The sequence below is a fragment of the Hyperolius riggenbachi genome, chromosome 4 (genome assembly GCF_040937935.1).
Source record: "Hyperolius riggenbachi isolate aHypRig1 chromosome 4, aHypRig1.pri, whole genome shotgun sequence".
In the NCBI taxonomy this organism is placed as follows: Eukaryota; Metazoa; Chordata; class Amphibia; order Anura; family Hyperoliidae; genus Hyperolius; species Hyperolius riggenbachi.
Genome location: NC_090649.1, coordinates 254,489,514 through 254,502,796, shown reverse-complemented (window position 1 = coordinate 254,502,796; position 13,283 = coordinate 254,489,514). Strand labels below are relative to the sequence as shown.

Here is a 13,283-nt window from a genome sequence, read left to right as displayed (position 1 = left end):
GCGGAGAGAGAAGAGAAGCGGTGAGGACTGGGGGACCTCTTCCCCCCCCCCCCCCCCTTTCCTCACCTTGTGGCTCCCCCTCTCTCTCTCGCTCCCCCCTTTAGAATTAAGTGATGCGGGCGGCAGCGGTGAGACACTTACTCTATTCTCTGTCCCGGCGCGAGTAAGCTCTCTGTATCTGTGCGACGCTGCTCTCTCTGGTCTAGTCCAGACCACAGCAGCGGCACACTGAGAGAGTCACTCGCTCCGGGTAATAGAGTAAGTGTCCTGCCGCATCTAAAGGGGGGAGCCCCAAGATGAGGGAAGGGGGGAGACTTCCCCGCTGTGCCTGCCGCTTCTCTTCTCCCCCCGCTGCAACCCCAGGGCGGTCCGGCCACTTCCGTTTCGGGTGGCTGGGGGGAGGGGCAGCAGCTAGCCAGGGGAGTGCGCATGCCGCATTTTGCCCTATGCAGGGACGCCCATGACTGTGACCCTTATTCATTTTTTTTCTCTTAGGAGACAATCTTTCATCTTTTTTTCAAATTTTTCAAATTGATCAAATACCAAAAAATAGGTGAAAACATATCAAAATTATTTGAAGCAATGTTTTTTTTTGCTTGCTTGGGCGCTTAAAAAGCATTTAATTGAGTGAAAATATTACCTAGGAGGAAACTAAGGTGTGAAAAAGAATTCAATAAGGTCCCATATCTTGTATGTTTTTTGCTTTGCAACATTCTCAGTCAGTGACTTGGTAGTGTGCAATGTGCCACTTCAAAGGCTACTTTCACCAGCTGCCCACACCTTCCTTCTGAAGTGCAGAGTCTATACTGGAAGTACGACTGTGACATTTTTACTGTCACTATTTCTCACCACTGCAGCAGCACCGACTCACCAGGACCACTGCTCCAGACTCTGCTCTTCTCTTAGGGCCTATTCACACTAGGGCGATTAGCGGGTGATTCCTGCTAATCGCCGAAGCGCTAGCATTTCTTAAAGCGCTAGCACAATATTAACCTTACCTGCACGCTCAGGGGAGGATGGCAGTGATCTCACTGCCGCGATTGCCGATGATCGTGCTCATTTCACGAGTAACAGCAATTGCAAAACGTGTTGCCTGCAGCATTTTCTCACGATTCAGGAGCGATCTCGATACAGTGCTTATAAAAGCACTGATCGTAATCAGCGGGAATCGCAAGAGTGTACGGTGATTTTACTACGCTAATCGCTGTAAAATCACCCGCACAAAACGGTAGCGCTAAGCGTAACAGTTTTGCGCTTTTAGGTGTGAACGGGCTCTTACTGTTCTTTGGAACCCCAGCAAAAAAACCTAAAAACTCCATAGTAAATCAGGAACAACAGAACAATACAATTACTGCTGTTCAACAATATAAACATGTTGATAAAAATTGAATTTAATATGAAGAACTAGGAACATGCATAGAGTCTTTCCACTTTTGAGGCTAGGAACACACTAGGCAGAACGCTATTGTTGCATAAAACGCCAGCATTTATGCCACTAATGAAAGTCTATGGGCCACATGTAAAAATGTATATGTGTGCCTTTTACAGTGTGCGTTTTTGAAAACGCACAACTTGCCGCATCATTTTCAAAAACAAATATAAAATGCACATAATGTATTTCAAAGGAGGGCAGAGGAATGTGTTTTTACATGCATTTTTGATGCATTATTTTATATACAAATGTGGTACTGTATTTTACTCCATTGATTAGGAAAAATAATTTAAAAAATGCAAACGCATTGATCCTGTCAATCAGGAGGGATCGCATCTATGCAGTTTAATAGTTTGTTAATCATAAGAAATGATGGAAAATGGGAAAGAAGCCCTTAGGTCCCATTCACATTTGAAGAAGCAAGAGCTAGCTCTTTGCGTGGGTGATTTTACTGCGATTATTGCGGTAAAATCATTGTACAAGTTCGCGTTTATTGAGCGATCACAATCAGTGCTTTGTTAAGCACTAATGCTGCATGCCACGCGTTTGATGCTAATCGCAAATCACCCGTGATCGGCGAGATCACTGCCATAGGGTTAATATTGCGCTAGAGCTTCGGCGATAAGTGGGAATCACCCGCTAATGGCTCTAGTGCGAATGGGCTCTTAGTGTCTGGAACTACCTGCCTAGGTGAAACGACATTTTGCTTATATCTAGATGGAGACCTTTGTTAACTAACTGCGTTTACTATTGAGATTACACTTTGGTGTGGGCAGGGGGATGCTGTCTTTTGTTTTTTTAAGAAATCAAAAATGTAAAATAATAAAAATATCTACAACATACTATAATCTTGTCATAGGTAATATTTAATGTTTGGCAATATGCCTAAAATCGGCAACACTTGCTTTGATTTTAATAGGGACATTTACTGTAAATGCCAGTAAATTCAATCTGCATTGCTAGCACACATAAAGTTTACTGCTATTTTTTAATACACCCCATTGGCAGGAGGACATTTTTCTGTTTTGCAATTGGATCAGGCCCTTTGTTAAAACCACACACTTTTTTTTTAAATGCTATTTTTTGGAAACTGCACATTTGTCTGTGTTTAAAGTGTACATAAGTTGAACTGAAGCGAAGGATTTATACTTACCTGGGCCTTCCTCCAGCCCCCTGTTTGCTAGTCTGTTGGCTTCCTCTATATCCTCCCGGTCCCCTTGGTTGTTCCGCTGGCATGCCCTGTAAAGTACACGACCCAGATCAGTCACAGACTGCTGTGCTTGAGCACTCTAGGCCACATCTACCCCCTGATGCCTCTGCGTATGCACAGTTCATAAAGACTGTAACTGTGCTTGCACAAAATGCTCTAAGCATCTAATGGAGGAGGTCTGCAGCCTGGAACAGCGAATGCACAGTTGCTCGCAACCCAGCTGGATTATGGACTTCACAGGAGCTAAGCAAATCAGACCGTCAGGACAGCGAGGGAGATGACAGGGAACCCAAAAACAAGGTAAAGTGGACCAAAAGCTTGATCACCTCTGCTGAGGAGGAGAGGGGAAGCCTCTTGTGGATCCAGAAGCTCCCCACTTCCGAGTTAAGTACCCCACAGGGGCACTTTTGTTCCCCTTCAGGTTCACTTTAACGTCTGTTTTTTTCTTACGATTCTAATCTTTGTACTTGTCTATAGCCATTGGTTGTGCTTACAATCCTAGCTAAATATCTCACCCTACCCACAAAGGGCCCCTTTAAGTACATCCTAGATGGATATGCAGATGATGACCTCAGAAGAATATTTTTGTTGGCAGGTGGATCATGGAGACCAGCTACAGTAGGAACTTCAGTGCCAAAACTTTACAATCCTGGGTTGTACCCATAAAACTGCTATTAAAGAGGTTATTAATAAAGAAAATATCAACAAATCCTTACAAGATTTGAAATGTTCCTCTGATCTTATGAGAGAAGCAGCAGTAGTGTGTGTCTGATCATGAGCCAGATAATAACTACTGTGACCACTAAAACAACATTTTGGTTGAAGTCAAGGTTAGCTGCTGTCATCTCAAAACAGATGTAAAAACGGTCCTCATTATTTCAAAATGGAAATGGAAGTAGCTAGTAGAGTGATACCGTGTTTCCCTGAAAATAAGACACTGTCTTATATTAATTTTTACTCTAAAAGATGTGCTAGGGCTTATTTTCAGAGGATGTCTTATTTTTTGGGCAAACACTGGTAAGTTTTCCTATACAAAATGTACATACTGTATGCCATGCTGAAACACGTGCAACATATACACAGAGCTTGTGGTTTGCAGATATTGGCTCTCACTTACAAGAAATTGATTCTGCTGATCATGTGAGTAAGTCTATTTCTTGCAGGCAGAGAACTCTGTCAGGCTCCCCAGAGCATAGGATAAGCTGTGTGTGTGTCCTGGGAAGAGGTGAAGTGCTGTTGATGCTTATCACAACAGATCAGGAGGGCTGGCTCCAACAAAAACACAAATTGCCTGACATATATAGGACTGTGTAGAACTCACATTATACTGCTGCTCTCCTGTATCCAGGCTTTGTATTCATGGTGACTTTCTGGTGTCATGTGGGCTGCTAGCTAGGGCTTAAATTCGGAGGATGTCTTACATTCCAAGCATTCTTGAAATTCCTGCTAGGTTTTATTCTCAGAGGATGTCTTACTTAGGGGATACACTGTATGGGACCATTCAGGAATGAACCCACTAGATCTCTGTGTCAGAAAACAAAGATTTGTCCCATTCAAGGCTCAGCAATGCTAGAAACCACAGTCATGGCCAAAATTGCACATAATGTCACACAAAACACCAAAAATGGTCTGGACAAAATTACTGGCACCCTTTCAAAATTGCGGATAAATAAGATTGTTTTAAGCATGTGATGCTCCTTTAAACTCACCTGGGGCAAGTAACAAGTGTGGGCAATTTAACAATCACACCTGAAAGCAGATAAAAAAGAGAGAAGTCCACTTAGTCTTTGCATTGTGTGTCTGTGTGTGCCACACAACAGAAAGGAGAAGAAAACTGTCTGACTGGAGAACCAGAATTGTGAAAAAATATCAACAATCTCAAGGATACAAGTCCATCTTCAGAGGACAACATTATCAGAAGAAGTAAGAAGTTTGCAACCCATGGCACTGTAGTTAATCTCCCTGGGCGTAGACAGAAGAGAAAAATTGATGAAAGGTTGCAATGCAGGATAGTCCGGATGGTGGATAAGCAGTCCCAACAAAGATATTCAAGCTGTCCTGCAGGCTCAGGGAGCAACAATGTCGGCGCGAACTTTCAGTTGTGTGCAAGGCATCATGAAATCTGAGGATTACCAAAGGATTTTGGGTTGCACTGTAAAGCCCAGTATCGGAAAGCTGGGTCTGTGTGTGAGATCTTGGGTCTACCAGCAATGACCCCAAACATACATCAAAAAGCACCCAAAAATGAATGCCAATGAAGCGCTGGAGAGTTCTGAAGTGGCCAGCAATGACTCCAGATCTAAATCCCATTGAACACCTGCGGAGAGATCTTAAAATTGCTGTTGGGAAAAGGGCGCCCTTCTACTAAGAGAGACCCGGAGCAGTTTGCAAAGGAAGAGTGGTACAAAATTCTGGGTTAGAGGTGTAAGCTTATTGATGGTTATAGGAAGGGACTGATTTCAGTTATTTTTTCCAAAGGGGGTGTAACTAAATATTAAGTTAAGGGAGCCAATATTTTTTTCCAGCCCATTTTTGGAGTTTTGTGTGACATTATGTCCAATTTGCTTTTTTTTCCCTCCCTTTTTTTGTTTTGTTTCAATACACACAAAGGGAATAAACTTGTACAGGTAGTCCCCGGTTAATGAACGAGATAGGGACTGTAGGTTCGTTCTTGACCTGAATCTGTTCTTAAGTCAGAACATTGGGCCATCTCTGTCCCCTGTACATTCTCTGTGCCCCCCTGTGCCTCCAGTGTCCCCCTCTGTGTCACATCTGCCCTCTGTACCTGCTTATACAAGTTTAAAAGCCATTTTTTTCTTTGAATTTTTACAAATCAATTTTCTTAAAAACTACAAATCCAATTTTAATTTTTTTTTGTACTTGTTCCCATGGAAAAACTGAATCCATGCCGTTCATATCAATGGGTCGTTCGTAAGTCGGGCGTTCATAAGTTGTGGACTACCTATATAGCAAAACTTTTGTTACTGCAATACTTTTCTGTGAGAAACACTTGATTTTCTGGCAAAATTTCTGGGGTGCCAACAATTTCGGCCATGACTGTATAAACCAGGAAGAGAAGAATGGCCAAATAACTCCCATTGATGTTGCAAAATCCACTAGCACAGTTAGTCTCTGGCATTTCCTTTTTTGAGGAATTGATCACTCATACTGTCCTGGTGGAAGCCACTTTGACTTTCAGACATGTATGGGTAGTCAAAATCCGAGACCTGGCTTGCATCCCCATCCTAGAATGTAATTTGTGGATTTTCAAGAATCATCCCCAGACTTATTTTTGTAGATGACAATTTGTGCTGCTCCCAAAATGAAACAGATACTTTATTAAAACAAAATTATTTCACAAGGATCTGCACATGGAGTGCTGCTGCAGGATAAATGCAAAAGGATGAATTCCTCTTTTTATCTGGTCAAAAAGAAAACTTGAACCCATGTCCAGTTATGGACCTCAAGACACTCAGCCATTACTGTCTGCTGTAAAATTAGAATTAGAATCCTCTATTTTCATTCAGATGACTTCATACTATTTGTAAATTTACAAAACACCCACCTTCTATACCCTTGCTTCCGACCTTTCAGACATTTCAGGCTTGCAGTAGAAAGCAGTTCATCCTGAATTTTATAGTTTTTTTCTTTTGATATTCCTACATCTCCCAGGAGGCTCACAAAAATGTTTAAAAAATGTATCACTGTGAGTGTTCAGTATACCGGTATATCAAGCCACCAGCATATTTTCCCAATTTATCTCCTATTGACCATTACAAAATTTGATCTCTTCTTCACACAGTGATCACTATACAGAAACTTCAAAATTTTTGATGATTAGAGAAAAGTCAACTAGCACCTTCAAATCACCAATATCATCATCATTAATTTAATACGATCTTCAACACTGTGTTGCTACCACCAGAACATATTTTGTCCATACATAATTTGGCCTCTTCAGTCATCTCGAGAACTTCTCTGTCCGTGGGATTGTTTATATAATCGTGCTGTAATAATTACTGTGATCAAGTAGGCTTTCAGCCATATGAAAGGTATCCATCTTTGGCTAATATGCTATGTGTTTATCTCAATAAAGAAAACAGAATGGCGTTTTTTCATGGGGCGGGACTATATGCTGGAAGCCGGTGGATAAGGAGGACTTCAGGATGACTTCGAAGGAAAAGACACCACAGGTAATTATAAGCTTCCCTTATAGAAGGGAACAAATTTAACACATTTCTGTCTAGGCTTGTCAAAGTTCTGTTAAATTCTGTATTCATCTCTTCTTGGTAATCTTTCTTGTTACCTGTCCTTCGTTTAAATGAATGTTTATACTTAAAAAATAATAATCAGGATTTCATATTAAAAATTAAAGCATGATCGTTTTTAGTTTGGGTCTGCTTTAACCTTCCTGGAGGTATGATTATTTCTGGATTTTAGAGTCTAAAAGTGGTACAATTTTTTCATGAGCTTTTAAACCCACGAATGGCTGCCAGTGTCTGGATGACAGGGAAGGTGAGTTAGAAACACTGCCGCACTCTACTGTCTCCCCATACCTCCTGGCAGCTACCCTGAGTCTGGCTCTGGATTACTGCTCCTGGATTCTTTTTTCCACCCAGTGCCTGACTTGGGGTTACCGCCAATGATGTTATGCAACGTTGATGCTGAAGTGTTGAATGCTTTTGGAGCTGATTCAATATGGTTTGTTGGTGAATATTCTCACAGGGGATATTTTTACACCTGATCAGTAAAATACTCTTTCAGCCCTTTTCTGCAGTTAATTCATGTTTGTGATTGCATTTATAACCTACCTTTTAGTGCTTTTTCATTCGCTGGGTGTTTGAGATGTTTTTGAAGATAAGATGAGAAACTGTGATGTATTTACACATCGTGGGGCTCCCCTGCAAAACTTTGGTGGGTCCCCTCCCCATGTTCACAACCCTTTTCCTGACCCCTCTCGGTGACCCCAACAGCTTGGAGGAGTACATGTGAAAAGGGCACTGGGGAAAGGTGATATTCATCACTATCCACTGTTATTTCATATCAATATTCTCACACTAACTCTCCCTCTAGTATAGCCTCACCTACTCTCCCCCCCACACACACACACACCGCAATCGCCACTGATATCAGCACCGGCCTCCACTGCTAAATGCTCTCTCCACTGATATCTGCGCCACCTATTAACGTTATTTATTGGGTGCGGCTGGCTTGCAAACTACAAACTGGGTGCTGCAATTGCCACAATTAGCATTGCAATCTATGCAGTGCATAGTTTACCCAACGGCTACCGATGCTCAAATTACCTATTCAGCCTGAAGGACCATCTGCCAGGAGTTATGACACAAATGTGGCCATCACAACCCCCGCACCTCATAAGGTGTAGCCACAAGAACACCTGACCAGGAGGATGGACCACTGTATCAGAGGGAGGTAGAATAAGTAGTAGGGGCCACCCAAAACTCTGGACCCCCTTGCAGTTGTGGGACCTGCTCCCCCAATAGTTATGCCTCTAATGAGGAAATATCTTCTGTGGGGAAATCCAGGTAAACGGGTGTTTTTATTTATTGTGCATTTTTTTTCCTGCAGTTCTTTACAGGGTATATAGTCTTCTCACAAATTGTCCTTCATAGGGGCTCACGCTTTAATTCCTACCATAGTCATGCATACCTATCATAGTCTGTTGCCAATATGGAAGAAGCCAGTTTACTTATCTTTATGTTTTTAGGATGTGGGAGAAAACCATAGTTTCCAGAGGAAACCCAAACACAGGAAAAACATACAAACTCTATGCACATAATGCCCATTCCCAGATTGAAGCTAGGGACTGAACATCACAAGGTGAGAATGCCATCCTCCAAACCACCTTTATTTCTCTGGCAACAAGTCTACAGCTACAGAAGCACTTTTTGTTAATCATTTAGTATATCTATCTTTGCATATGTATATATTTAATACAGTAGAATCTCGTTATAGTAAACTCTGATATAGTAAACCTGTGAATATAGTAATCTCAGTCCTCAGGTCCCAGCAAATGCATCTATACAAAATATACAATGTATATGACCAATTCTGATATTGTAGACTTCTGATGTAGTATACTACTTGGCCAGGTCCATTGAAGTTTACTATATAGGGATTCTACCGTATGTACATTTCCTGTATGCATTATGTATGTAACATTAGATTTATATGAGTGAATATGTGCATTTTTATAGTCTCGTGCAATTTTTTTTTGCCTAAAAGATTTGAGTGTCATGGCCACTGTAAGCCAGTGTTTTGATATACTGATTAGCCAAAATGTTAAAAAAAAAAATACAGTTCCTAAAACAGCATTTGAAAGTAGTTGTAAAGATTCCATCATCTGTCATGAAAATGTAACCCAGATTAGTGCTCTGATGAATCATCCGGAGTGTCCATAATTGCATTGTGAACCACATGCCTATTATGTAAGGGGTTTAGTGAAATCTCTGTCCTAGGACCCCAGGGGATGTGCAGCACAGCACAGCCAACTTCTGCTAGCCCTTAGAAATGGCCAGTGCCCATCATTCATGTTGGAATGGTCTGTGAGCTGAGCGTGTTACAGGAGTCAGAAGCACAGCCTGCCACTGATCTGTCTGGCCAGTATGTTTCCTGGGACAAACAGCTGACTCAATGTGTGCACCAGTAAGCATTGCTACTGCTGGGAGAAACTGCAGAGCGGATCTTACCACTGTGCTCAAAATGCTTCATTCCTTCAAACTCCTTCTGCTCATCCTCTGTCTCATCCTCCTCACAGAAAGTAAGAAGCACCGTAGGAGGAGATGGACAAATCAGATGGAAGTGCACAAACAAGCCAGGTAACTGCTAAGATACCTCCATCCTGCATCCTCTAGCTGCACAGCAGTGTTAAGCTACCCAGGTTCTTTTTATACCATCTGTGCTCTGTTGAGTTCCATAGTCTTTGTCTGCAATTTTAACTGCTTTTAATGTTTAACTTTGCACCACTTGTATTTTAATGTATACATTGTAATTATATGTTCCATAATAGAGATCCTGTGCTCATAATTTATGCTACTTACTATTTTGTCTTCTGTAAGGCAGTTTGTGAGTGTAAATCTGACAAATATGCAACTTTCTAAATTGGCATATGAAGAACCCACACTACTATTGTTTATAACTTTGTTAACCATAAAGCAAACTATAGACATAATTGCATCTAAATACTGTACACACATAATAAGGAAGAAGAAAAGCAGCCAGCTATATAGTCTTGAATACCGCCTGTCTGGGGCACACAGCAGACTTTTATTTGAAGAAATGTTTTCTGTATAAGAAAAATGAGAAAATGATTAGTTATCTGTATTGCTTTGTAGCCAGGTTGTTCTGTATATGCCTAACACTGTAATCCAGTGATCTGACGTACCCCTTACAATTTGCTTAACAAGATTAGATGTCAGACCATTAAATCGGCCGTACCTACTGAAGTATTGCTTTAATCGAAGCATTGATAGTTAATATTTAATGGATGGGAGAGTTAATGCTTGTGCTATTAACTGTCAAGTAAATTATCATCTGTTTTTTAAACAAAGTGATCATAAACAGTCAGTAAAATAATGCAGATGTAAGCTACTGTTGTTTTTTTTATATATGTATATATACTTAAGACCTCACTACTCATTTGGAAGAATATTATTGATGTATAAATTCTAAGCAATCATTTGTAATCAAATGTACATTCTGCTCCGATACAAAGTGCTAGGAGTAAACTAAAACGTTTTAATGAATGTAACAAATAAGAGTTAATAGGACAAAGACTGTATGAGATAGCTCATCCTAAACAAGGCTCATCCTTTTTCATCAAATAAAATGCCCCAGAGTGGCAGTAAGTTTTCGACTACCTATCTGTTTGTTTTTTTTGGACTATAATAAACTGAAATCAGACTAATTGATGGAATACTGTTATTTTACATGATCATTGCCCTTTGTAGAGACCTGTTAATTAACATTGTGTGTCTGTCACAGTCCATGTGTGTGCTTTGCTGTCTAGTGTGTGAAACAGCAGAAGAAAAAGTTTTCAGTGAATATCCTAGACTACTTGAGGCAGCTGCTGAAAGTAAAAAAAAAACATACGAAAAAAGAGAGAACACCAAGAGCCCAGTATAGTGTAGTATGTACTGGTAATGTATAATTGGAGGAGTAATAATATTAATTGAATACTCACAAACCAGGGTTACCAAGTAGACAACCACTGTCAAAGCAGGTGAGGAGATTGTCCTGACCCCACTCAGGATTGCTCTCTGCAGTAGAAGAAGGAAAGGTACAACCCTCCACCAAGGGTGGACTTGATGTAGATAATAAGATACCAGAGGCGTCAACAGGATAAAAAACACTAAAAGAACTTAAAAACCCATCTTGGTAATAGAGGAGGTAGTGGTGGACTTACCCCCTCCAAGCAGAACATACGACTGTGGATTTTCAGTCAAAACAAATTTATTGGATACTCCAAATAAAGTACAACGTATTTCGCGGGATACAAAACTGCTTAATCAGGCAATAACAGATAGGAGTAAACAGCATCTGCCAGTATCATCAACGTTGAGCGCCTCTGAGTGCCTCTGATACAGTTGCTAGATATTACTAAGTTACTTTGTTGAAATTTTTTTGTGTTAAAATGCTCAAAGGTAAGACCAGTAGACATAAAAGTAATTTTGGAAAGAAGTAGAATTAAGAAGCCCTTACACCACACTTTCACAGACTTACTTGTGGCATTATACATGATTTGGCTTCTGCAGCAACGTAGGGGCCAGAAAGCTCAAATATGGGGTTAAAATGAATCCGAGGTTAGAGACATATGGAGGCTGCCATATTTATTTCCTTTAAACTACTTAAAGACCGCCCCACGCCATGGTCGTGGTCACGGCGGCAGCCCCAGGACCGCCTAACGCCAATTGGCATCAAGTCTTGGGGCTGCATTTAGCAGGAGATCGTGCGCAGGCTGCGCGCACAACTCCTGCTCTGGGGGGGGGGGCCTTCAGTCTCCAAGCGGCGTTTGCCGCTCGGAAGACTGTTAGACGGCGAAACCGCCGTCTTTTCTGTTAGTACAGGGGACTGTACTGGGGACAGTCGTGTGACACGGCTGTCCCCTTGGGGGACAAGAGAGCGATCGGCTCTCATATGCAGAAGCCTATGACAGCCGATCGCAGGATTGCCTGGCTGGGGGGAGGGGGGGGGGGGGGTGGGTGGGAGGGGTTTACAAAACAAACAAAAAATGAGGACAGCGAGCTCTGTCGGTGGGGAGGAATCACTTGTGTGCTGTGTTGTGCGGCCCTGCAGCTTGGCCTTAAAGCTGCAGTGGCCAATTAACAATAAAAAGGCCAGGTCTTTAGGCGGGTTTAACACTGCGGTCCTCAAGTGGTTAAACAATACCCGTTGCCTGGCAGTCCTGCTGATCTTACTGTACAGTAGTGTCTGAATCACACACCTGAAACAAGCATGCAGGTAATCTTGTCAGAAACGCCTGATCTACATAATTGTTCAGGGTCTATGGTTAAAAGTATTAGGGCAGTTTCACACTAGCATTTTTAGCCAAACAGATCCGGTTTCTGCTTCACTGGATCTGTAAGGCTTGGTTCACTCTGGCAAACGGATCCATGAAAATGGATCTGATCACCGGTCGATTGGATCCGTTTTCACTCCAATCCATTGATCCGTGCACCTGAGCGGGCAGGTGAGGGAGGGTTAACTTACCAGGCTTCTGCCTTCTGCTTTCAATTGCATCCCAGGTCACATTCCAATTGTGGTAGTCACATGAAGCGACTTATGACCAATTGAAGGGAAAGAAGACTGAAGCCTGGTAAAAAACCCTCCCTCCCTCACCCGCCTACTCAGGTGCACCTCGTCCCCACATCTCCTCAGACCCCCACCCCCAGTGGAGCATCCCCACATTCCCCCCAGTGGAGCATCCCCACATTCCCCCCAGACCCCCACCCCCAGTAGAGTGTCCCCACATTCCCCCCAGACCCCCACCCCCAGTGGAGCGTCTCCACATTCCCCCCAGATCCCCACCCCCAGTGGAGCGTCCTCACATCCCCTCCAGACCCCCACCCCCAGTGGAGCGTCTCCACATTCCCCCCAGATCCCCACCCCCAGTGGAGCGTCCTCACATCCCCTCCAGACCCCCACGCCCAGTGGAGCGTCCCCACATTCCCCCCAGACCCCCACCCCCAGTGGAGCTTCCCCACATTCCCCCCACCCCCAGTGGAGCATCTCCACATTCCCCCCAGATCCCTACCCCCAGTGGAGGGTCCTCACATCCCCTCCAGACCCCCACCCCCAGTGGAGTGTCTCCACATTCCCCCCAGATCCCCACCCCCAGTGGAGCGTCCTCACATCCCCTCCAGACCCCCACCCCCAGTGGAGCGTCCCACATTCCCCCTAGACCCCCACCCACAGTGGAGCTTCCCCACATTCCCCCCAGACCCCCACCCCCAGTGGAGTGTCCTCACATTCCTCCCAGACCCCCACGCCCAGTGGACCTTCCCCATATTCCCCCCAGACCCCCACCCTCAGTGGAGGGTCCTCACATCTCCTCCAGACCCCCACCTCCAGTGGAGCGTCTCCACATTCCCCCCAGACCCCCACCCCCAGTGGAGCGTCTTC

At 43.2% G+C, this 13,283-nt stretch overlaps 1 protein-coding gene across 1 annotated transcript in view; it reads left to right on the top strand.

Annotated features, from left to right (window-relative positions):
• Positions 1 to 9,110: 9,110 nt before the first annotated feature.
• Positions 9,111 to 13,283, top strand: part of LOC137503731 (gamma-aminobutyric acid receptor subunit rho-2-like) — an 80,931-nt gene continuing 76,758 nt past the window's right edge. The window contains exon 1 of the mRNA XM_068231137.1: positions 9,111 to 9,481. Within this exon, the coding sequence (XP_068087238.1) occupies positions 9,297 to 9,481 (185 nt within the window). The 5' untranslated portion in view covers positions 9,111 to 9,296. The remainder of the gene's footprint in view (positions 9,482 to 13,283) is intronic.